Source organism: Pecten maximus, chromosome 7 (assembly GCF_902652985.1).
Source record: "Pecten maximus chromosome 7, xPecMax1.1, whole genome shotgun sequence".
In the NCBI taxonomy this organism is placed as follows: Eukaryota; Metazoa; Mollusca; class Bivalvia; order Pectinida; family Pectinidae; genus Pecten; species Pecten maximus.
This window is the reverse complement of record NC_047021.1, coordinates 10163780-10191649: the sequence shown is the minus strand read 5'-3', so window position 1 is coordinate 10191649 and position 27870 is coordinate 10163780. Positions and strand designations below refer to the sequence as shown.

Genomic DNA, 27870 nt, shown 5'->3' with positions numbered 1-27870 from the left:
TCATATACGTATTCGACTGAGGTTAAAGGTCAGGTTTGACAGGTAGGTACACAGGTAACTTTAAATATTTGTTTGGTAACTCCGAACAGGGCGACTATAATAACGTGACTGTGCGCCTGTCAGATATTCTATAAAGGGAAAGATAAACCTGTAAGGTATTCATTAAATGGTTAAATTGAGTTGTACAGGTATTCATTAAATTGTTAGATTGAGTTATACAGGTATTCTCGGAGTTTAACGTGTATTCAAATATATATTGATACAAATAAATTCATCGGTACAGAGATTTATGACAGCGTGTTGAAGGTAAATGATTAATTATACACCTATTATAAAGGTATTCAGATTTCATTTAGTTATTAATGAACGTACACGATACAAAATGGAGTTATTTTTGTCAGAGTTTTTCAAGATGGTCTATCATTGCAGTTACATATGAGGATATATTGTTTTCGATAGAATTAACATTATCATCTGTAACAAGAACACTCGCCTCTTATATAATCTTCATGGTTGGTAGATGCTTGCTGCCATGTTGGCCTGCATGGTTTTGATGAAGTGTTATAACTACCATTTGTGTCAGTGTGAGTTTGATAGGCCAGTGGGACTATTTTATGAACCTGTATGACCTTATGACCTTCGAGGTTTGACAAATAACAAAAATGTAAATATCTGATAATAAACGTAAAAATCACGATATGAACCTTCGAAGTGTTATATTATAGGACTACTGTACGACCTTGATGGGTTAAGATTAGTTCGTGGATTCGTATAACCTTGATGGGTTAAGATTAGTTCGTGGATTCGTATAACCTTGATTGGCCGGAAGGTCGTCTTCGTGGATCTGTATGACCTTGAAGGGCCGTAAGGACTACCTTGTGGACCTATATGACCTTGAAGGACCATAAGGACTATTTCGTGGACCTGTATGACCTCATGAATTTCAATTTTACGGACCGTTAAGTCTACCTCGTTGACCTGTTCGACCCCATGAATTTCAATTTGACGGGCCGTTAGGGCCATATGTGGCCTATATGGCTTTGATGGGTCGTAAAGTCTATACGACGAATCTGTAATGCACGACCATAACATGGGCTGTGTGAATCGTTATGTTGTGGTATTTTGTTTATTGTGTTTTGTATCATATTTGGTTTAAACTAAAGTCGTTGGCCCCGAGAAGTTGAAGTGCCAAGTTTGGAAGATGCTAGGGTGAATTTAGCAGCTAAAAACATGAACGCCTAATATTAAAATCTTGAAAGGCATATGGATAAGTTTAAAACACGACAGCCTAGTATTAAAATCTTGAAATCTTTAAAATAGATTTCAAATCTTTTCCTACTTTTGAACTGCCTCTTCAAAGAATGGTTCAAAATACAGGTGAACCAAAACCTGTCGTTCATGAAAAAGGATTTTAAAGTTCTTTTTCTTCCTATAGTATCCCCTATTGTGCCCCTTTTCTCCTGCCCCATGAGTTCCACTTCTTTCCTTTATACAACATTAGATCTCATTTGGTCAATAATGCTCCAGACCAAATTTCATTAAACAAATTCAGTTGTTCGGGACTAGTAGAAATTTAATTGATTTACCTCTATTTCCCCTATTGGCCCCAAACCCCTCCTGCCCCAAGCTTGGGAGCCACTCCCTCTGTTTAAACATAAGATCTCCTTTGCTCAATTATGCCCAAGACCAAATTTCATCAAAATCCCTTCAGGCCTTCAGGACTAGTAGGGATTTAAAGGAAATTTTGAAGGACGATGGACGCCACAGCTAAAAACGGTTGCTGGTCCTCATAGTGCCATACTTTTTAATGGTTCTGAGGTCACTCATCATATCAAACTTTTCTGGGCCATGACCTAGTTTTACCTAGTTATAAACGTACAACGTTTACAGGTCAAATGATAACACCAATTACAAGTCTTCCATTTTTTATCAATTTATTTTTCATATTGTGTTAAAAACCTGGTATATGATTGTACATATATGTACAAATCTCCATGTCCAGATACATCAAATGTATCAGGAAATTCCACAAAATTACAAAGAACTCTCAGTCAATTATAACTCTCATTTTCCGGCATTAAAACATGATTTATACTACATGTAGAATTATTAACATTGTGTATGTTGAGACAAATCGTATTCTATACTAGGACTTTGGTCCATGTCTGTGTAGGGATGTACTTTGTACTTCATGTCACTTATCCAGTAATTATATATCTACATATTTCTCATCAAAGTAACAAGTAATACCTAAACATTAAACGATTTACCTGTCCCTCAAATTATATTACAAGTATGACAACAGCTGTCTGGTAACCACTCAAATACTTAAACAACAAAATTCCACATACATGATTCACAGGTATGAAATCTTTCAGGTTATTCTGTATCATAACCACTGTATATTACATAAATATCATAAACTTACCTTACCAAGGTATTAATCAACACAGAATACTGTACAGTGTATATTGTAATCTGTACAGTGTATATTGTAATATGATGATCAATGACCTAACCTGAATGCTTCAAACCAGGTGACTTAACTTGCACAAAAAATACCATACAAGAGGAATAATCAGAAAGAATTTTAAATTTGAGAAAAGTTAAAAGTGTTTCCATACAAATACTCTGAAATAAACCAGGTTTTGTCTCCAACCTTAATGTTGGCTAAACATAAACACAAAATGACAAGCAATGAAACCCACGTTCTAAAATGCTTCTCTGTATATATATATATACTACACAAGTTATGACTGAATAACAGTAAAAGGAGTCAGACATGGTATTTCACAACATACCAGAGTCAGTGTCATAAACAACTATTATATAATGTGCAACAGCTTACATTTTTTTTAAACTAAGTAACTAAAAAGAAAGCTCCTTACTGAAAAACGTTTTTAAGACTATCTGAAGAGCTTGATCTTCTTCTAAATACTACAATTCTGATAAACGTATCCAAGTCATGTTTTATTTAAACTGTTCCACTTTTAATGAATAATTCATCTTTTGATTAAATATAAACGTCTGTATTACTCTAACTTGATTTATAACCATGTCACAAAATCAGTAATGAGCATACTCAGAGGTATAAAAAAACAGATTCTTGTATCAAAATGAATGGAGTACTGCTAAATAAACCATATTAAAAGTAACAAATCTGCAGACTTAGGGCATCTTTGTTTATGCAGACAAACCTGTTCGTCTGTTTTTAAGTGAAATATTTCATGCATATATCTTAACGGATCTGCAGATGTTAATGCAGGCCTTGAAAGTCTTTGTCAAGGTTTGCCTGAAAAACTGTCCAACCGGTCCGACTGTTTAGACTGTGACAAACGAAAATGGCCAAGATGTAAGCAAAAAGCAATAACTCTTACAAAAAGGAATCAGCCTACTACAATATATAAAAAAAATCAGTTGGAAACTGAGAGAGGAGATCTCCAGAAATTACAAAAAATACTGAAACACTGGCAAATCAAAATTCTGCTCATGAAAATAAAGCTTCATATCACAATTTGATGAAGCCTACCAAGTCTCAGAGATTGTTTGAAAACTGAGAGATTTCTGAACAAAGAAAAGTTTTACGTCAAGACTGATGGACAAATCCATAATGTAATACTATTGTCTAGTTTTGACAGGCATATACAAATATATTTCTTACTTGTATTAATCAATATCTCCAAGAAAACTATGCCACTTGTCAAAATGAACTGTTATATCATTGTACTCCTCATGAACAATTCATATTATAATGACATACTCCGAGAAAATTGTGGTTTCTTATGATGACAAAAACTGTTATGTTGTTCTGTGTATGAACAATTCATAATGACACAAAACCACACTTTTCTTTTAGTTTTTTTTTAATTAACAATCAAGAAAGCATAATCCTACAGTTTCACACTAATGGCCTGTTTACAATAATACTTCGGCTTTCAAAGACACCAAGATGTAGTTTCTGCGAAATAATCCCTTGTAAAAAACATGACATAAATACATTTTCTCTTGGTTAACACATTACATAGATATATAATATAAATTCTGGTGTTATTTCAATCTGCTGCAACCATGATATGATTAATGGAAAACAAAACCCCACAAAAAATTCTTATACAAAATTATGACTACTAATATCCCACTGGTAACATGACTACCAGTATCCCACTAGTCACATGACTACCAGTATCCCTCTAGTCACATGACTACTAATATCCCACTAGTCACATGACTACTAGTATCCCACTAGTAACATGACTACTAGTATCCCACTTGTTACATGTCTACTAGTATCCCTCTAGTCACATGACTACTAGTATCCCTCTAGTCACATTACTAGTATCCCTCTAGTCACATGACTACTAGTATCCCACTAGTGACATGACTACTAGTATCCCACTAGTCACATGACTACTAATACCCCACAAGTCACATGACTACTAATATCCCTCTAGTCACATGACTACTAGTATCCCACTAGTGACATGACTACTAGTATCCCACTAGTCACATGACTACTAATATCCCACTAGTCACATGACCACTAATATCCCTCTAGTCACATGACTACTAATATCCCACTAGTCACATGACCACTAATATCCCTCTAGTCACATGACTACTAATATCCCACTAGTCACATGACTACTAGTATCCCACTAGTCACATGACTACTAATATCCCACTAGTGACATGACTACTAGTATCCCACTAGTAGCATGACTACTAGTATCCCACTAGTCACATGGCCAGCCATAGTGCCCCAACACTAGTAACATTGAAATAAATTGTTTATTAATAAAATTAGTTTCTACATCTAGAAACTTTACCAAACCATTGAAAACTTTCTGAAACAATCTGCCATCTCTTTTCCAGTGTTTACAGAATCATGACACGACCACTGATAATTACACACGGCTATCCCATAATTCATCCTATGGGAGAGATACATCTATTTAAAGATATCCCACCACACTATGATTTAAAATACAATATTATAATCAGAAATCTTTCTAAAGTGATACACATCATCAGTACTCAGGAAACCAATCCTGATAATAGTGTAACAGTATGACTATATACTTTGTAAAACATACCCAGCTGACTTACAATTATCAATATTTAATAATAAAAGTGTTTTCAACAGATATAAAATTAGTCTACACAAGCAATACTGTCACCAACATAAGGGAAGAAGGATGATTTGATAAACAGTAATTAAAGGGACAATTCAGTGAAGTTAGTCGTTTATAATAATGTCACCATTTGGACAATTGGGTGAAATTAGCGTTTATAATAATGTCACTAAATCCTTCATATATTATAGTTGATGCATCAACAACAATTCCATGTAGATTCCAAAGTGGTTTTTTTTTAGTTATCAAGAAGTCTTCAGTCATACAGTTGTATACTTTGTGGCTGTATACAAACAATTTTGAATGTTGTTTGCATACTTTGACCCAAGAATGCCTCTTAACCTGTTATGTGTTTGTTTGTTTGTCCATTTGTTATTGTTATTTCAGGTGTTACATTCCTACAACAGGGCCTTGTTATGTTTATCCACAGATTCCCTAAAAGATGACCACAATGACATTCAATAACAGCTGATCTCATCCTTAAATCTGTAAACTTAGGAGTGACATACATTTACAGTACATGGTACTTTTTTTAATTTGAACAAAGGTCTCGCGACCTAACTGAATTGTCCCTAAAAGCACAGTGTATGTACAGATAACAAATACAAGTCAGCATGGTCAACATGACTCTCTGAAACATCACTGTACTCGTGTCCTGTTCTGGTCTTTCTGGTCCGACATTTACTGAGGAATTCTGCGGGTCTATGTCAGGAAGTCTCCCATCTCAATCAAGGCGATTCTCCTTGTGCTCCTTCTTGTGCCTTTGGATCCAGTCATTTGCTGTAAAGCAACAGAGACTAATCAGAAAGTGTCAATTTCAGCTAAGTGTCAATTTCATCTAAGTGTCAATTTCATCTAAGTGTCAATTTCAGCTTACAATATGTGTGTGAAAATGTAAATGTTTCCTGTGCATAGACCCTGATGTTTGTGTAAACCTTCATGTTTAGGTAGACCTCAATGTTTGTTTAAGACCCCAATTTTTGTGTAGAACCTGATGTTTGTGAAGACCCTGATGTTGGTGTAGACCCCATGTTGGTGTAGACCCCATTGTTTGTGTAGACCCCATTGTTTGTGTAGACCATGATGTTTGTGTAGACCCCATTGTTTGTGTAGACCATGATGTTTGTGTAGACCCCATTGTTTGTGTAGACCATGATGTTAGTGTAGACCCCAATGTCTGTGTAGACCCCATTGTTTGTGTAGACCCTGATGTTAGTGTAGACCCCAATATTTGCGTAGACCTCAATGTTTGTATAGACACTGATGTTTGTGAAGACCCAAATGTTTGAGTAGATACCCGAATTGTTTCATTTGTGTAGACACCCATATCAATGTTTGTGTAGACCCTGATGTTGGTGTAGACCCCCAATCTTTGTGTAGACCTCGATGTTTGTGTAGACCCTAATTTTTGTGTAGACCCTGACGTTTGTGTAGACCTCGATGTTTGTGCAGACCTCAATGTTTGTGTAGACCCCCAATCTTTGTGTAGACCCCATTGTTTGTGTAGACCCTGATGTTGGTGTAGACCCCCAATCTTTGTGTAGACCCCATTGTTTGTGTAGACCCTGATGTTGGTGTAGACCCCCAATCTTTGTGTAGACCCCATTGTTTGTGTAGACCCTGATGTTGGTGTAGACCCCCAATGTTTGTGTAGACCCTGATGTTTGTGTAGACCCCATTGTTTGTGTAGACCATGATGTTTGTGTAGACCCCATTGTTTGTGTAGACCCCATTGTTTGTGTAGACCCTGATGTTTGTGTAGACCCCATTGTTTGTGTAGACCCCATTGTTTGTGTAGACCCCCAATGTTTGTGTAGACCTCGATGTTTGTGTAGACCCCAATGTTTGTGTAGACCCCCAATCTTTGTGTAGAACCCAATGTTTGTGTAGACCTCAATGTTTGTGTAGACCATGATGTTAGTGTAGACCCCAATGTTTATGTAGACCCCCAATCTTTGTGTAGACCTCGATGTTTGTGTAGACCTCGATGTTTGTGTAGACCCCAATGTTTGTGTAGACCCCCAATCTTTGTGTAGAACCCAATGTTTGTGTAGACCTCAATGTTTGTGTAGACCATGATGTTTGTGTAGACCATGATGTTAGTGTAGACCCCCAATGTTTGTGTAGACCCCAATGTTTGTGTAGACCATGATGTTAGTGTAGACCCCAATGTTTATGTAGACCCCCAATCTTTGTGTAGACCATGATGTTAGTGTAGACCCCAATGTTTGTGTAGAACCCATTGTTTGTGTAGACCCCAATGTTTGTGTAGACCCCCAATCTTTGTGTAGAACCCAATGTTTGTGTAGACCTCGATGTTTGTGTAGACCATGATGTTAGTGTAGACCCCAATGTTTATGTAGACCCCCAATCTTTGTGTAGACCTCGATGTTTGTGTAGACCTCAATTTTTTGTGTTTAAACACTGATGTGGTGTAGACCTTGAAGTTTGTGCATAAGTAGACCCAAATGTTTGTGTAGACCCCGATGTGAGTGTAGACCCCAATATTTGCATAGACCTCAATGTTTGTGTTCACATAGACCTCAATGTTTGTGTAGATACTGATGTTTGTATAACTAGACACTGATGTTTGTATAGACACTGATGTTTGTATAACTAGACACTGATGTTTGTGTATACCCAAATGTTTGAGTAGACACCCATATTGTTTCATTTGTATAGGCACCCATATCAATTTTTGTGTAGACCCTGACGTTTGTGTAGACCTCGATGTTTGTGTAGACTTCGATGTTTATGTAGACCCCCAACGTTTGTGTAGACACGAATATCGATGTTTGTGTAGACCTCAATTTTTTTTGTTTAACACTGATGAGGTGTAGACCTTGATGTTTGTGCATACGTAGACCCAAATGTTTGTGTAGACCCAGTGTTTGTGTAGACCCAGTGTTTGTGTACACAGAGACTCCAGTGTTTGTATAGACAATGATGTAAGTGTAGACACTGATGTTTGTGTAGACACTGATGTTGGTGTACACACTGTTGTTGGTGTACACACTGTTGTTGGTGTACACACTGATTTTGATGTACACACTGATGTTGGTGTACACACAGTTGTTGGTGTACACACAGTTGTTGGTGTACACACTGATTTTGATGTACACACTGATGTTGGTGTACACACTGATTTTGATGTACACACTGATGTTGATGCATTCCCTATGCTATGTACCCATATACTTGTACCTATATGCCTTATTTACAGGAATGTATTTATATAAACTCACCTTGGCATTCTTTTCCACAGTAATATCTGGCATTCTTCACTCGCATTTCTTTACACCTGTAGGCAAAAAAACAGCCCTGTGTCCTATCAACATGATACATGCAGCACTTATACAACACACTATACTATAATAGGTTATCCTCACTCATACACAAGTCAGTTATACTGGTTTATCCTCTACAATAATTTTCAGCATCTGAATAGCTGAATGACAATCTCAAATTATGTACAATGGGTGGGGGTATGAAGGATTGAGATATTCCTCCTTCAAGTATGGTTGTATTCAATCCAATTGACTTTTCCATCTGTCAATAAAATTTGTTGAAATGAAATGAAGTATGGTTGTAAAATATGGTAATACCCTCTATGGGTATTTTTTTTTTGTAACATTTTGTATCCCTTTCAGCTCAAGGTAAAATTGAATACCAATCCTCTTAATTTGATCCCTAATATAGACAAAAAATATTAAACTTATATTTCATAATTTGTAAAATCAACTGCTGGTCCACAAAAATTAAGCTTCAAGTAGTTTTGTATACAGAAGTTGGCAAGTATCTGTTGATAAGGAGGCTTCATGGGTACGGCATGCCAATTAGAAGTTGCCAAACTTTCTGATGGCAAAAGGAAGGATACTGATGGCCATAATAAGTTTTAAATCTGACTCATGATCAATTCCAAGTCAGTCTGCCAGTCATTCAAAGCATGTCATGCTAATTACGTTATAAAGAACATACCAGTATTTGGAAATCTTCAGAAATATTGTAAATGCCAAAATTGTAAATATATAAAGTTCACTGCTTTATAAATATCTCTATTTATATAACTTGACAGGATGACATAATTGACAGCAGCAATATGTTGTTAACTTTTAAGAATACATACTTGAGACATTTTTTGTAGCTTTTTGGACTTGGCTCCACCTTCTGGCAGTTGGAACATGATTTGAGGTTAAGCAGGATCCTGGTTTCCTCCTCACCCATCTGACTTCCAAGACAGTCACGGAACATTTTATTCAACTTTCTTGAGGATTCTTCCTCATCTCCCCGGAGACCTGCTTTGATGACATCCATCATGGTCTCTCTCATGAGAGCATCTGTTGTTGAAATATTCGGACTGTCAGAGGCTTTCATGTCAGTTTCTGGAAATTCTTCTTTTGGTTTAAACTTGAAGTTAGACAAAACATCCTCAATACCCTCCATGTTTTCATTACCCTCTACCTTGGGCATTTTTGTGAACTCTGCATTCTTTCTTTCCTGTTTTCTGATCTCTGCAAGCTTCTCTTGACGTTTTATCTCTGCTACCTTCTGTTGTTTCTTTAGTTCCTCTGCTTTCTCTTTTTTTCTCACTTCTGCGATTTTTTCCTCTATTTGTTTTCTCTTGGCAAGCTTTTCTTCCTCTGACATTTTGGGAGCATCTTCCTTCTTTCTCCCATTTCCAGTATCTCTGCCCGATTCACCAGGATTCGGAGGTGTAACATTCTCCACAATGAAGTTAAGGGGTTGACTAGGGGCAGGTCCACTGTTCTGATTCCGTACTGCAGTGAACTTGAATACTCCCTCCATACCACCCTTTAAAATCTGCTCCAATGGCCCTTCCAAACTTGAAGGCATGTTTGTGAACTGATGCACCTTAGGCATAGCTGGCTTCGGAGGGACAGCAGAAACAGAAGGCCTCTTACCAGGTGGAGATTTCTTTGTTTCTTTTTTCCCCTCTTCTTCCTTCTTTTGTGTTGTCTCCTTTTTCTTTGCTTCTTCTTTAATCTTTCTTGCCTCTTTCAGTCGTTTCTCCACGAGATCAAAGCCATGCTCTAGCTCCTGTTTAGTGACAGGTTCAGGACGTGCATTTTTGTCACGGCTCACTTCAGTGATAGTAAACTCATTGTCCGCCTCTTCTGCCTGGGATTTCTTGCCTGAAGGCGGCGTTTCCTTGGTGACTGTAGCCTTTGGTGGGGTAGTGTCTCTACTTTGATTAGACCTTTTACGACACATGGTGCAGTTACATGGGATGGGTTTACTGAACTTGACCTTATCTATACATGTACAGTCAAAAACCTCCTTCCTACAGGTTCGGCAGTATGTCTGTAACGGTGGCTGCTTTTCTCTTCCCTTGCCGGGCACATTCTCGGGGTCAACATTTCGTAGTCCAAATTCCTTCAGCTCTTGTTCTGATGAGAAAGAAAAACATGTCAAGTAAATGGCTCTTTTTTCAAAAAAATTCATACAATTTAATGTTAGTGCAGATCTAGATGCCACAAAATGCTTTAATTAGCTTACCAGGTAAGGTGAAAAATTCATAAACTGTAACCAAAGCAAACATGTACCTCCAAACATAGTTTTCTTCAATTTGAATGAGGCTGTACACAAATACAGAATCATATCAACAATCCAAATGGACTCACCTCTGTCCTTGTTCACCATAAACAAAAGCTCAAATGTTCTGGGGCTCAGCAGTATCTGGTCCCACATTGGAGTCCTATTTATCTCCAAATCATATGGGTCCTACAACACACCAGTTCAGAGAAGTTCAATATATACTAGAAAATTTGTCTACTACTAAATTAACCTATTACATCTCCACATTAATGTATGTAGCATGATATAGCCAACGGAATAATACATCTCCACATTAATGTATATAGCATGATATAGCCAACGGAATAATACATCTCCACATTAATGTATATAGCATGATATAGCCAACGGAATAATACATCTCCACATTAATGTATATAGCATGATATAACCAACGGAATAATACATCTCCACATTAATGTATATAGCATGATATAACCAACGGAATAATACATCTCCACATTAATGTATATAGCATGATATAGCCAACGGAATAATACATCTCCACATTAATGTATGTAGCATGATATAGCCAACGGAATAATACATCTCCACATTAATGTATATAGCATGATATAGCCAACGGAATAATACATCTCCACATTAATGTATGTAGCATGATATAACCAACGGAATAATACATCTCCACATTAATGTATGTAGCATGATATAGCCAACGGAATAATACATCTCCACATTAATGTATATAGCATGATATAACCAACGGAATAATACATCTCCACATTAATGTATGTAGCATGATATAGCCAACGGAATAATACATCTCCACATTAATGTATATAGCATGATATAGCCAACGGAATAATACATCTCCACATTAATGTATGTAGCATGATATAGCCAACGGAATAATACATCTCCACATTAATGTATATAGCATGATATAACCAACGGAATAATACATCTCCACATTAATGTATGTAGCATGATATAGCCAACGGAATAATACATCTCCACATTAATGTATGTAGCATGATATAGCCAACGGAATAATACATCTCCACATTAATGTATATAGCATGATATAACCAACGGAATAATACATCTCCACATTAATGTATGTAGCATGATATAACCAACGGAATAATACATCTCCACATTAATGTATGTAGCATGATATAACCATGAACGGAATATTACTTTTCCACATTAATGCAGACTCTCCGTAGCAATAGAACCACAACATCGAACAATTCTTATATTGCTAAAAACTTAAATCTTTGTTTCAAATCAAAATAATTATTGAATACTTACAGGTAAATCACAAAAAGAAGGGTCCTTAGACTTGGTCACCTGAGGATAATTTGGGGTACCATATCCAACTTTGTCATCCTGGAAATAAAAACCCAGTTTTAAACATCTCTTGTGCATACTATTCATACCATGCACTTAGTACTGAAGGAAATAGGTCAACAGTCAAAAGAGGTCAACACTTGTTATAATTTTTTTTAATCTTGACACAATTTAATAATTAAAAGTTAACTGTAATATTTTTTTTACGTTATTGAGCAATAACACAAAAAACTGGGGTGTACTCTGAATAAACTGCGAAGCGGTTTATGAAAAGAGTACACCCCAGTTTTTTGTGTTATTGCTCAATAACGTAAAAAAAATATTACAGTTAACCCTTATAATTTAATTTACAACGATAAGAAACATTTTCATTAAGTTTAACATGTTTATTTTGCTCCAGATATTTAAAAACACATCGATAAATTCAAAATCCCGTGAACAACGATTACTCCGCTACTTCCGGTATAACTGAAAGTAGTTCCTTTTATTTTTTTTATGTTATGAGATGATAACATAATTGTTTGAGCCAATGAAAATGCTTGTTACAAGCAAAATTAAATTATAATGTTAATGACAAGTCTTCATCAATATAACATTTTTCAGTTCTACCAGTGTTTGAGGAGTTTACTCCATAGTCCCTTTGTATACTTACAATACAATGGCCACTTATTCTTGTCAGCAATTTTTTAAAATTCATTGGTCCTTGATCTCCCTGTAAAGCACAAACAAATATTCTAAACAAGCATTTATCATGACCTGTTAATAACTAATGGGGTGAAGAGAAAATGTCAGTTTATAGATTCCTGTCTTTAAGACTTCATTTATTTATATTGTATATATATATCCCCAGTGTGATTATTAATACTAAGAAGTTATATCTTAAAAGCTATAGTATCTCAAGGTAGCATGTGGTCTTAAGAGTAACATTATCACAGCTGATTAAAAACGAATTGTCAAACATTTTCAAAAATCGAAATTTCACTGTTCAGGATTAAGGAGAATTTGTCTTCATAATCCATACATCACGTTTTCCATCATACAATAAAATATGTTGAAAAATATTTCTTTATTCTGACAATGTTAAATAAGACATAAATAACATACATGAAAACAATAAAACCTGATGCCATTTGTATTCTGAACTACAAAGATTAATAAGAAGATTTACCTTGGCCACAGCATTAGCCACTCCACCATCAAGGGCCATAAGAACCTGCTCTTTATCCTTCATTCCTTGGGGCTGGACATAAAAACACATAGGCCCCTCCCCGTTATTGTCGTTCCGAAAAATACTTGACCGCCCCTGAAATACATCAAAATATCATTCTATAGATAATACAGAACATAAGCTACAATAACTCACATTATACCTATTAAAAACAGAAATGTCTTGCTTATCACAGACATATAACAGGAGTTGTCAGAACACAACACAGCTCGCTGTTGAGTGGGTTGAAATTTGGAATTAGTTTTTAAAAGTTAATCAAAGGTCACGGTCAAGGTCATCAGGTCCAAAAATGTAGTACCAAAGTAAATGTCACACGGGAATACACAATCAAAATACCTAAGATATATCCTCATCAGTATTGACATAACACTGTTTTATAAAAAACTTTAACCTAGCTATTTACAGACAACACCAGGGTTACAGCAGTATCCCCTGGACTTTGTCACAGTGAGCTAAAAAAAATTTGCTCTGAATATCTGCAGTCTTTCCATACTTTAACATACCCTACTCATAGTTTTGCGTTCCTCTTCGGACAGCCTTTCTTCAAACCTGAAGCCCTGCTGCAGTGTAATGATGATACCCTCCTCCTCAGGGATCTCCTCAGGAAGTACGCTGGCTACCACATCGTCATCATCCATGGTCCAGCCAGGACTAGGGCGCTTCTTTCTATTACTCACATATATCAGCACTGTAATCAACAAATGATTTTAAATGTACAATGCCAAAACTAACATCAATAAGTACCACAGCAGAGAAAAGATTATAAGAATCTTACATCACCACTTCTTAAGACGAGGAATGAGATATCAGACCCATGTATGATCAATATTGTTCTCACACACATATACTTGAAAATGTTCAAACTTCAGTTGACATAAACATGAATCTTTTTTGTCTGCCAAAAATCGAAAAAAACCTCATGTTTGAGAAGGGGGTTTGCTGTACAATGGCATGACATCACAGAAACAATTCATTATCATATAATTTTCACTCATCATAGCACATGTTGGCTGTCTTTTCCTACCCAATGTGAGATAATCATGATGAGTCACATCTGCCAATGAAGACATGAATATCTCACCCTTGTGACTACATTGTCTACATTTGGGTAAGTCTATATTTAAATCAGCCTTTATATTACTTTAAAAAACTTTTTTTCCCTCAGGTTGAAATTTAAATATCCTTGTGTATACATCACACAGGGGTAAGTCACTCTATTATTCTCAACATACCACAAAATCAAAATCTACCAACGTGACGATAACAGGAAGTAAACTACCCTGACACTCATTCACTGTGCACTGAAATACAAACTACATGTAAATTGTACATGTTGGAAAAATTAGGGTAAATACCGTGTTCAGATAGGCATACTTATCAAACCTGCATCAGTGAGTTGAAACAAGAGGCCCAAAGGGCCTTAACGGTCACCTGAGATTTGAAATATTTCAGTTAATTTAATTGACCCTTTTTGGCCCCACCCATCAGTCCTAATGGGGTCAGTCAGGGCCAACATGTGCACATTAAGCTGTCATCCCTTGCTGATAATTTTAAGAAAGTTAAAATGAATTCCAATAGACATAAAACAAATGATTATCAAAAATATGAATTCCCTATATAAACTATTGCAAAGTTTACCCTCTTCCAAGGGGCAAATGTGAAACCCCAGGGTCATGAAATTCACAATTTATGTAAAACACCATAAAACCATTACTATTCCTTCTATGAAAAGTTTTTGATCCTATCTTATATAGGTATTGAGAATAAGATTTTGAAATTTCAGTCAATTTGACCCTTTTAGCCCCGCCCATCAGCCCCTGGGGGTCAGTCAGGGCCAACATATGCGTACAATCAACCAGGTATGAATAAATTCCAATACAAATCCAATAAATAATAGCCAAAAAAGTGATTTCCCTATATAAACTATAGTAAAGTTTACCCCCTCCCCATGGGCAAAACGCGAAACCCCAGTGTCATTAAATTCACAATTTTGGTAAAGCACCATAAGACCCTTCCATCTATGGAGAGTTTCTGATTCTACCAAATATGAGAGTAGAGAAGAAGATTTTTGAAATTTCAGTCAATTTGACCCTTTTTAGCCCCGCCCATCAGCCCCTGGGGGTCAGTCAGGGCCAACACTTCCATACCATCATAATGTTATCCTATGGTGATAATGTTGACCAGGTTAGAATGAGTTTCAATACAAATCCAACAAATAATAGTCAAAAATGTGATTTCCCTATATAATTATAGTAAAGTTAACCCCCTCCCCAGGGGCAAAACGTGAAACCCCAGGGTCTTAAAATTCACAATTTGGTAAAGCACCATAATACCTTCGACCTATGGAGAGTTTTTTGATTCTACCAAATATGAGAGTAGAGAAGAAGATTTTTGAAATTTCAGTCAATTTGACCCTTTTTAGCCCCGCCCATCAGCCCCTGGGGGTCAGTCAGGGCCAACATATACATACAATCAAACAGTTATCCAACACTGATAATATTAACCAGGTTAGAATAAATTCCAATACAAATCCAATAAATAATAGTCAAAAATGTGATTTCTCTATATAAACTATAGTAAAGTTTACCCCCTCCCCAGGGGCAAACGTGAGACCCCAGGGTCATGCAATTCACAATTTTGGTAAAGCACCACAAGACCCTTTCATCTATAAAGAGTGTTTGACTCCACCATATCTGAGAGTAGAGAAGAAGATTTTTGAAGTTTTAGTAAATTTGACCCTTTTTGGCCCCACCCCTCAGGCCCCTGGGGGGTGGGGACCATATAATTCACAAATTTGGTTGACCTTCAGCCATAGTAACTTTCTGCCAAATTTCATTGAATTTTGTTCGGTGGTTTTGGAGAAGAAGTCGAAAATGTAAAAAGTTTACGGACACACGACGGACGAAGACGGACAAAAGGCGATTAGAATAGGTCACTTGAGACTTCGTCTCAGGTGACCTAAAAAACCTCAAAGGGAGACATACTGGATATCCTTAGCATGGAAAGTAAAGTAGTAAAGTATGAAAGAGTGAAATTTGTTTGTACTGGATACAACCAAGGTGTAGGTATTATATAGTACACAGTAAATAGCATGTGAGAAGGAAATACATACATTTAAACATGACTCGTTTGATGGCCATCTCATTCTTGCCAGTAATCTTGATAGTAAAGTTGGTGTAATTATTGGGACAAACATCCTTCTCCTCGACTTCGTAGTTCATAACACAGGCACACCAGCCAATCCCTTCCCACCATTCCATCTTGTCTGGTAGGTTTTCAATCTTGCTCTTGATCAGCTCAGCAGAAAGTCTGTTAGTGTTACCATTACTTTCAGTGGTCTCTGCTTTCTTATCTCCATTCTCAGGGAATCCCTAAACAAATTAATGTACATTTCTGCTATATCTAACAAGAATTACTCGTAATTAGAGTACATACTCAGAGAGAAATTAAGCCAAACCCCTACCAAGCTAAATGAAAACTTTTAAATGTTGGTTGGTTGGTTGGTAGTTAACAAAGTGCATTTGCAGTCAATAATATTCTAAAATAATTATGTATTGGATCGCAGAGTGGTGCATCAATGCATCGTCTATCCTTGATTTGTATCGCGCGATACTTGAAAATTTGTAGTTATCTCCCTTAACAAATGTTAGCTTACGTTTTGTAAACAATATGGCTGACAACCCCATTCTAACAGCTTATAAAGCTGTCTGTTGGAGTTTTTTTCAAATCAAAATTATCTAAATTCAAGAACTCTTTGTGGGGAACGGACAAAACATGTTTTTATAACAAACGTAGACAATGACTCAAATATTCTGGAAATACCACCAGTGCTCGAAAGTGAAGGTGGTCCGATGGCCAGAGGCTATTGAAAACCTGGCAGGTCTAGATCTATGTAAAATTTCAAAGTGTTGGCCCCATTGGCTATGAAAAGTTTGAGTCCTGACATACATTACAATTCATGTAAACAACATTCCAATATTTTCTAACAAAGGATCATATGAAATCAGAGCTTACAATAGAGTTTGTTTTACCCATATGATAATTTACTTGATGATGCAAGTGTTTGCATGACAGTTATGCTACTTTCAACAATATGTTTACAAAATGGGTCTATGGAAAAATGACTTGGGCTATGGGATTTCAATTTTCTGTAGACATATATATTGTCTAAGGAATTTTCATATATACTTCCATACACTGTACCACAAACAAAACATGACTACTGTACGATGGAATACCAGATATCTGATAGGTCATCATGATCAGCTTCTCATATATCAATATATATAATAATCATAATAAAACGCTATACATAACTCCTGTAGCTTAAGCTTGTAATTATAAACGACTTTAACACAAATGTTGACACCTCTGCCATATCTGCAGGAAATGTAATGTACAGTGAACCCTCGACCTATCGCCACCCGAATCTACCGCCACCCTCGCATACCGCCACCTACACCCCTAGAACTGATTTCCCTTCTATACAATTCCCTCGTTAAGTTTGCCACCCTCGCATACCGCCATCCGCCACGTTCATAACAATACAAACGTCCCGAATCCCTATATATTACCCTCGACGATATCGCCATCTTAGTTCGTTTTTTCTGTGATCGAGGAATCGAACTCTTTAGTGTTCTATTTATAGAATTAGGGTATTTCCTTTTTCACAGGTAACTTAGTTATACGCTTGAATGAGTTTCTATCGCTCAGGTAGATATATGTATCAATGTTTATGTGACATCTACACACAGGTATTGTTTGATTTGTAATAAAGCATGACTGATTTCTGCTCAATAAGCTACAAAATGTACGGTCAATACCATGGTGTCTTATATGTTAACTCATTGTGTATTTATTAAAACGTTGGTACAACATTATCTTTTACTGTTGTAATTTTCATGATTCGATACTAACGCCACCCTCGTTATACCGCCATAATTGACACGGACGAAATGTGGCGATATAACGAGGGTAGACTGTACATATATGTCTCACTCTAAACAAAAAACCCTATTTATGATAAATACAAAAAAATGTTATAATCCCTCTTTACAATTATATTCCTAAGATATAAGATCACCACAAATTATAGGCTAGTATATGGAAGTGAGGATGAAATCTAGAAACTGGATTAAAAGATATGCACCTTCAACATATATACCACGAAGGTACGATAAATCCCAAGACTTTCTTAAAGTATTAAACATATAAGAATCATCGTGTTCTAAAAAATAGCAGGGTTGCCACCTCTCACATCCTCGGTGGGAGACTCACGATATTGAAAGCTTTCTCCCACGAAGACCTCTCTCACACGACATGAGACAAAATCTCACGTTTTCAAAAAATTCTCCCTCCATATCACATCAAGCTATTACTAATGTACCAGATTGCATGGCATCCATGCAGTGCCTACTATTATCAATCATGTCTGGTCTTCATGATCAAAACACAGCAGATGATATTTAGTTCACACAACAGACCTACATCAAGAATTCCATGGTAACATCACAGATTAAACATCATCTGCTGTGATGTGATCAGGAAGTGTTATACACCATACACGTTGGGATGGCATGAGATAGAAATCTATGCGATATGGGAAAGAATTCTTTGACTTGAGAAACTGATAAGTAGTCAAGAATGCAAAAATACTTACATCGACAGCATTAACAGATATAGTAATCTCCTTAGCACCTGTTCCCTCATCCTCCAGTTTTAACACCCGAAAACCACCCACTACATTTCCTTTGGAAAAGTCCTCATTTCCAAGGATGCCAAACTTGATGTCATCAGAGCGTTTAGCATCGCTACCAAACAGGACTTTCTTGTTCTTGGCAATGTTGTGGATTGTAGTGCTGGGACTAGTTGTGTTAGCTATAGGGCACATGTCTATTTGCATATCTACAGCTGGGTGTCCTTGGCCTACAGAAGTGTCGGTACGGACTCTCAGCACTGGCGGCATGTCCTGCTGGGGATTTTTTCCGGTTATATGATCAATTATCCTCTGTACTTCCTCTTCCACTTCGTCCTTTCGTTTTTCCCTAGCTACCTCCTGTTTATCTTTTTTCTTCTTTTTCTTTTTCTTCTTTTTTTCATTATCCCGTTTTTGGTTGACATTGGTTACATACCCATCGTCTTTATCTACCAGAGACAAACAGTCTCTACACTTTTCTTCATCAGTCCCATATCGAAATTTTGCAAAATGAACAAAATCCCTAAAGTCCTCGGGGGAGAGTCGGTCCCGCCAATCACTATCACGTTCCACTTTTTTATTGTACAAAGGGTTATCAGGGTCATTGAACCGAGGGTCCCCCAACTTCCAGTAATCAAGAAATTTAGGTCCATTTGCCTGGCCACATATACGCTCCTTAAAGTAACGTGTGCCACAGTCATCAAGACAGTTTGTACACATGAGCACTGGTGCCTTTGTTGTAGAAGCATCCTCTATCTGAGGTTGAGATGGTGGAATCCAGTAAGATTCATCTGTGCAATCCTGTGATGGTGCATCCATCCATTTTTTTAAACAGCGACAAACAGATCCTCCAAATCGTAGGTAAATGGGGCTCAGAACATACACCTACAATAATAACATAATTATTAGTTTGACTTTTGTTTCAAATCAGAGGTCATTTAAATTATAAATCATATATTAGATTTATTTAAAATGACATTATGTACAAACTAAAGAGCGAAATAATTCCAACATGGTACTTATATCTATTTTAATATGATCATGAATAACAAATTATTAAACAAACAAATTTGTGGAATTTATATCCACCCCCAACCTTTTTTTCATGAATCAAGGGGCGATGACTTAGTTTGATGATTATCAGATAACATTTGTGGGAGTTACTACACAGAAACAGCAGAAAACAAATATTTCGTTAATGAAGGGGCCATAACTCTTCCAAACGATGTGCCGCAATCCAGTGTTCAAACTTAGCATATTACCTTGTAATTAAGTTTGAAGGAAATCTGTTATTCACTTTCCAGTTATTTCACCAAAATGACAGAAATGGATGCTTTTTAGTTAATCAATGGGCCATAACTCTTCCAAATGATGTCTGGCAAAAGTGGTAAAATGGTTCACATATGCTATGTAACATGCATATATATATATCAAGAACCTAAGATCTGGAACGACTGAAGTCTGACCTAGAATAAACATGTACATACATGAAACAAATAAAAAATGTTTACCTTTACATATGAACTCTTCTGGTCAGGACTACCAAAAAAACGTCTGAAAAGGTCTCTGGAGATGGAATGCAACAGAAACATTATTCTTAAATGATTTAGGGACCAAAGAATCTGTCTGAAATTTGTGTCAATTCTGTTGTATATTAGTCTACTACCATTTGCTATTCTTCAAGTCTTCAATTCCATACCTTATGACTCAATATGCTCGGATTTAAATTTCTCTATTTAAGACTCAATTTTTGGCCCTAATTTTAAATAAATTATCTGACAGTATAACTTCTTTATCATTTAATAAATTCATAACCTCAATAGGTTCATCAGAAAGAGAAGCTGAAAAAATGTATGGAAATTTCAAAAAAGTTGGTAAGCATGTTCAAGCATTCCAATTGCATATAATAATATTATTAAGCTTTTAACTTAATGCACAAAAATGCACTTCTATTCCACAACCAAAAACATAATGTACTCAATGTCATGTACATACCTTGTATCTCTTGAATAGAAAGGGTCTTTTGCTGTAAGACAAAGAAATCACATCAACACAAATCATTGCAACATAAGCTACTGCCAATATTCGCCTATCGCATGTAATGCACATTTTTGATAGTGCGCAGATACGTTTTTGAGGTTCATTTTCCAAACAAAAAAAGGAAAAAAATTAAAAACATTGAAAAATTATTAAAAAATTTTATCATTTTTAAATGATTAACTGCACGGTAGCTGAATTCTACAGCATAACACCTGGATAGGAATCTGTATGTTATCAAAGCTACATTACAACATTAGATTAGAATCAACGGTCAGACTTGACACATTGAATTGACAGGTTGTTCACATTATACCGCAACAGGCCTAGTCAGCTTGCAAATTGGAGCGGTCCCATCTACGATGTTTGTACAAACAAAATAATTTATTCATCCCTGAACTACCTTGTGATTTGCAGGCTAGTTTGATCATTAGCAGTATCTGTACACAATACATACAAAGCTAATTAGGCCCAATTATAACAAGATTGACTGGTTAGCTGAGTACAGTAGGCTATGTAATGTAAAACTGGCCGCCATTTTGTATGTGGAAACAATTCTGCTGTCGATGTGTTGGCATATTTATATCAACGAAATATATATGTCGACCAGATATATTTTATAGTGCATATGATTAATTAGAGCAGTCGGATAGTAATTTTATAAGGCGAGTTGGTCAGTGAGTAATGCAGGAGATCAAGGCATTAGTGTTATCATTGCCGAATTGCGCATTATAAGCAAGTTGAACTTTATCAGTTTCTGGCAAAGCTCTGGATTTATAAGGTGATTTATTAAGAATTATGAATTATCTATGTACTGATATATCACTTCAAGTTTTGTTTGATGTCAATTGAGTCATCATACATCTTTTTGGCCCTGAATATGGCAACATGCTCAAGTGAGATTGCATGTGTGCAGAACGTATGGCTCATGCAATTTCAAGAAATTAAACATCTAAATAACTGTTTATTTCTTTGATTATTTGTTCAATATTTACTTACTACATGCTTTATATATATATATATATAAAAGTATAAAATCATAATCCTACTGTTGAGGGAAACTTTTACAAATTTCACATTACATTCATGACATCCATGCATCTGACCAGCAAAGGCTTGTACCTGCGTATATAGTGTGCAGTGGATTTTTTCACTCATCACTTTTCTTTAAAAAGTGTGCACTGTACGCGAATATTTACAGTATAACAAAATTATAACAGGTCATTGTCTGTGTGCTAATCGCTAATTAAACAAGTAGCACATATATACTCTCAAACAACTGTAATGAACTTACTGAATGATTTGGAGTCAAGGTGGGGAAATTTATCATGGTTTTGAGCAAGTCTAGCACACTCATCTATAAATCCCCGAGCCATGGCTTCTTTTCCTGCAAAATAAAATTGTAAGTTGACAATGATGTTAAGATGCATATATACCGGTATACAGAAAATATACAGTATACCTGGTAATTTTTCACAAAATGTCCTTTTCCCTGTTTGTATATCAGAAAATTCAGTTTGGAATTCTCGATACATTTGCACTTAGAACACTCAGGATTTATCAAGTTCCCAAAAGGTCTTTTCAAATACATAACCAGCTGTCGAGGGGTGTTGTATAAATAATGCAGGTGTGATTTTAAGTAAACACAATGAATTGTAAGTTCATGGAATCATATGATCAAGGACAGGATGAACAAGACACGAAAAGTGAACAGAAAACAATTCAGGGCGAAATTAAAACAGGCTGAATATGTTTTGTGTTGCTCAAGGGCGAAAATAACCAGGGGTGAAAAATCAACCTTGTGGGCCCAATGCCAGCTGCCTGCTGGACAAGTGGTTTTCATTTTTACTGTGATTTTCATTTTTACTGTTAAGGAAAACAAGCATACTGGGTATTGGGTATTGCTAAAGCAATACATGTCTGGGGGATCCCCTACCAGACCCCTAGTAACAGTGACCTTGACCCAAAAACCCTGAAACTTGAATGTGTCCGAGATATTATGGTCCTTTATCATTGTCTTAAGTTTGATGAAAATCCCTCCAGGAATGAAGCCGCCAGCTATAGAGTGGTGAAAACATTTGGCACTATACATACACATGAGACGGACAGATAGGGTACAAATAAGGACAATCACACAAACTGTTAAAATGATATCATTATAATTTATCTATTAAATTTTAAGTGACTTGCATATATATATATGTAATGAAAATGAAGGACAGTGAATGGAAGTCCATTATGTTTCAACAGTGAGTCTATAATTGTATGTACTTCAAATATGAATTATACCAACCATCTACAAACTGTTCATGTATGTAAATAAAAGCTTGGTCCAAAAGGTTTTCAAACTTTGGCGTGTCACATGACATCTGTTTGATGACTCCATGTTTGACAGTAAAACTGCGGAAAGTTATTGTAAACTTTGTCCAGAATGGTTTCCCCTGTGAAATCAAATAGAAGATTCAAAAATATAACAATACATTAGGAATTATACGACACACAAGAATACATCTATGTTACTATAGCAAAATATCTTGACTTCAAACATTCTAGTATGAGAATCATTTGCTGTGAATTCAGGAACATTTTGCTAAGAGATATGGAGTTTCGAATATAGGATAATGTACAATGTACTACCTATATATACAGTAACTGTAAACTAAGACAAACATTCTCTCAATCTACCTTATTTTTACCATTTCTACATACGGCCTAATTTGCTATGGCACTGCATCATTAGTAAATTCTGAATCATCATTGTAAAATAAGTGCAATGTTTTGAATTATATCCCATGGGGAGCCCAATTCATTACTATTGGATTTAAAGGGACATCACGGTAAAAACGTTATAATTTTCATTGAATGTACGTGTTTTGTTCCTTTCCAGTTATGTTTCTGTGCTGTCCCAATGTTCACAGTCGATCCTTATGTCCAGCTTGACCACTTGATTTAGTTGGAAATCCCCTCTAAATTTAATGCGGAAATTATTTTTAAATCATCACGTGACTGTTTTGAAATCGAGGCAACACAAACACACGATATTTTACAAGGCATTTTACAAGGCAAAATATTCCATCTGGGTTAGTTGGATAACGATATTATACAGTGGTTTAAATGTTAAATAACACGTTCTGTATATATTCCGGCACACATATTTATGTATAACTAAGTGTAAACACTGTCCATATAGTATACTGACAGTAGCGATGTACTGGCACAGACTGTATAAATATTACCGAGTTTGTGTAACTATTACCGAGTTTGTGGAAATATTACAGAGATTGTGGAAATATTACCGAGATTGTCATGACCTACTATCAAGCAATCAAGCAGAAATCGAGAAACGTCCGTATTACTGCTGTTTTCATGTTTGAACTGTTTCAATCTATTGTACTGCATCCCCAGTTTAATTCTAGGTTTGTGTTTGACCTATTTTCCCATTATTCTCTTCATTGCGGGAGCTGTTATCGTTTTCAACCGCAGTCGCTTCAGGTGTTTTAGCATGTTGTGCGCATTCGTTTTTTCGTATATGTCACAAAATTTGCATATTCAGATCATTGATCAACGAATTGTGATAACCTTTTTATAATTAATAATTCATGTTTTTTATGTACATATATCATCAAATTCGAATGGTTATTGTTCATAAGGATATTTTTTAAATAGATATATACCCAATAATATGAAAAAAATACAAAATAAAAACTGGTTTACCGTGATATCCCTTTAAGGGAAAATTCTTACTTGAGAATTTTTATTTAAATTCCTCAATACTTTTCCTTTGGACTTTTTTAAGTTAAGACATTTCTACAAAACTATAGGACAAAAAACGATATTGGACAACCTACTATATTATAGTATATAATTGATTCCGATCAATTCCCATTGTAAAATTTCACATATTTTCACCATGGACCTGGATATTGATCTTATCCAATCAATTTTCTTCAAATTTATGATTTTTCCTTTTCTTTACTTATAATAAGTCAAAGATTTTTTTATCAAAACTATTCTGCATGTTCATTTTCAGAATATGGGTGATTTTAAATCATTCCATCAAATTGTACACTGGCAGGTCAAAAGTCTTTCCGCACAATCTATTTCTGCTCTATAATCTATTAACACTTTTTCAAAGAATTTTACTGAATTTGTTGATAAGCTGATTTTGTGATATAGGTATTTCTTAGTCAACATACCAAACATCAATAAAATACAACTATGAATGAGCGATTGAAAAAAAATGTGTATTATTAGATTTGCAGATTTTGTACATAAATTTTGTCTAACGTAAATCATTAATTAATTTGTGGTTAAATGCAAATTTATGATTGTCCCAATCTGTTAAAATTTGGGTACATGTGTAAAAAAAATTTTTATAAGTGTGGCAAATTTTATGTCTTTAGACTTATTAGTAATACATGTTTAAGTCACTTAGTAACAAATTTTAAGCCACAAAGTGAATATGAGTGGTTATTTCCTTTTCAGTCAATATCTGTACCTTCCTGTCAATAAGGAAATTAACTGGAGATAAGATTGACAGCTTAAATTGAATTCTAGTGTATCTATGATATGTACCTGTTCCTTCCACATGCATCTGAAAGCATCTTTATGCTTTTGGAAGAACATGAACTCTGTCGGAGAAACCTCCAAATCAAAGAATTCAATGTCAGTATCTGACAGCCGAATCTTCCTCATCCTTGCTGCGACACTGAGGTCTGGGTGACAAACTGAAATGTTAACACAATAGAAGATCATAATGTATTGTTAAGATGATCATGAGCGTAAATAAAAAAACAAACATCTACAAGATTAATTTAATGATACATTATAATGTAGATCAGTTTACCAGTAAATTGTACTTATTACAAAATATTAATATCTTTCTCTCTTTGTCCAGCTAATGATCAGGAAACCAAAAAACAAATTTACTAATTATATATACATGTACTAAATCTAACATGATCAGAGGTGAAAATGTACCCATATGTACTCACAAAGGTGATACTGTTTCAACTTTCTGGGGGAGTTCCTAATTTCTATCACAATACCCTGTGTTATTCCACTCTCAAGCCATTGTATAAATGTGCCGACTGTTGGATATATATGTTATATTCCACTAGTGGAATATATATGTTATATTCCACTAGTGGAATATGACCTTCTGGTCTTTTGATTGGTCAAGAATATGAACTTTGACCCGATCGTGAGCTGCAATTGTTATTGACGTCATCAATAATCGAATGACGTCACATGACCGGGTCCCTGCCGTCACCTGTACACCTTATTTGTATACACAAAATAACACTTGGCCATGTTTCCCTTTGCTTCAAGTCGATATTACTGTAGTAGAAACAGGTCACACAGCTCATGATTTTTGGATATGGAATTTATTTCACACTCGTAAGTTATTTTTTAAAAGTTACAAAGCTCATGTCTTTTATAACGTTTAAAAAATTAACTTGCGGTACTTGTGTGAAATAAATTCCATATCCAACAACCACTTGTTGTGTAACCTCTATATTATGGCGCGGGAAGGATGTCATAATTAAATATTTTTGCCTAGGCAAAATTATTTTTGCCTAGGCAAAATATTTCTGCCTAAGCAAAAATAATTTTGCCTAGGCAAAATTCGATTTCTGCCTAGGCAGAAATAAGTTTGCCTAAGCATAAATCGAATATTGCCTAGGCTGAAATATTTTTGCCTAAGCAATATTCGATTTTTGCCTAGGCAATATTTTATTTTTGCATATTTAATTATGACATCCTTCCCGCGCCATACTATATAACCTATTTTATGTTATTGGGATTCGATCCTTAAAATATTATGGATTCCCTGAAATTTAAGAACTTGATCTAGTATACACCTGGGTTGATTATTATCGTGACAAACATATTTTTTTGACGTAAAATTGCGCAGAATGTTGCGAGCATTTCTTTGGGGTTTTTTCAGCGATTCTTGTCTGCATCATGGTAAAGTAATGTATTAATTCCCATAAAAACAAAAGCTTCTTAATCTACCCATATGGTCACATATATATTAATATGACTTTTCAATATCCTGTGCCGCTCTACGTCACAGCAGTCACATTAATATGTTTTTCATGATAAAAGGCATGGACCCTGTATGTTCCTATAGTTTTAAACTAGACCTATGGCCGAATTTGATAGCCCTTAATTCTTAGTTTTAGAGGGAAGTTATGAGGCAGGCAGTCAAATGATCGTACAGTAATAATAATGCAGCTACAATTAATAATTGTTTCTGTCAAATGCCATCTTCCAAACTTCAATGACAGCGATATAAATATATCGATATCCAGCTCTGGATGTAGAGAGATACATAGTATGTACGGTTGGGGTGAAAGGCCACATATATAAATATAACATTTACATAATATGATAGAATCTAATACCTAGCCAGAAATATCACGAGCCTGTGCTCAATCTGAAGCAAGTGTCATGTGGGATAGCGAGTGCATTTAGCATGTTTTACTTCGAACATATATGAAAAGCAAATATTGATGTTCTCGTGTACTTAACACCAAATGAAGGATTAAAACACACAGAGTACATTTTTCCGCCACATCAGTAGCGGATCGTGAGTAACTGATCGTGAGTAACGCGTCGTCCCGTCGCCATGCGTCACATTAATGGTTTATCAACCCATCAATATGAAGAAGGATAATTTACGAGCAGAGGATGCTACTTACAAATTACAATGAACTTCTCTCTCTCTCTCCTTTCTTTTTGTCAAATCTGCTTATAAACGTATAAAGTATAGGCGAAGATAATTGTAAACAAAAGTCTTCCTGTACACACGGGAAATTTAGGGAATTTCCAACACGTTTCCACCTTGGAGTTCGAGCCTCGTT

At 35.6% G+C, this 27870-nt stretch overlaps 1 protein-coding gene across 1 annotated transcript; it reads right to left on the bottom strand.

Moving 5' to 3' along the window:
* Positions 1–1917: 1917 nt before the first annotated feature.
* Positions 1918–27870, bottom strand: LOC117331562. The gene is made up of 16 exons (XM_033890340.1): positions 27709–27870; positions 25577–25728; positions 23295–23442; positions 22296–22388; positions 20960–20990; positions 20476–20530; positions 18929–19849; positions 16382–16640; positions 13773–13957; positions 13210–13344; positions 12694–12753; positions 12003–12080; positions 10775–10874; positions 9259–10540; positions 8378–8433; positions 1918–5912 (listed from the first exon to the last, which is right to left on the bottom strand). The coding sequence occupies exons 2-16, from the start codon at positions 25694–25696 to the stop codon at positions 5857–5859; spliced, it is 3579 nt and encodes a 1192-aa protein (XP_033746231.1). The 5' UTR covers positions 25697–25728; positions 27709–27870; the 3' UTR covers positions 1918–5856.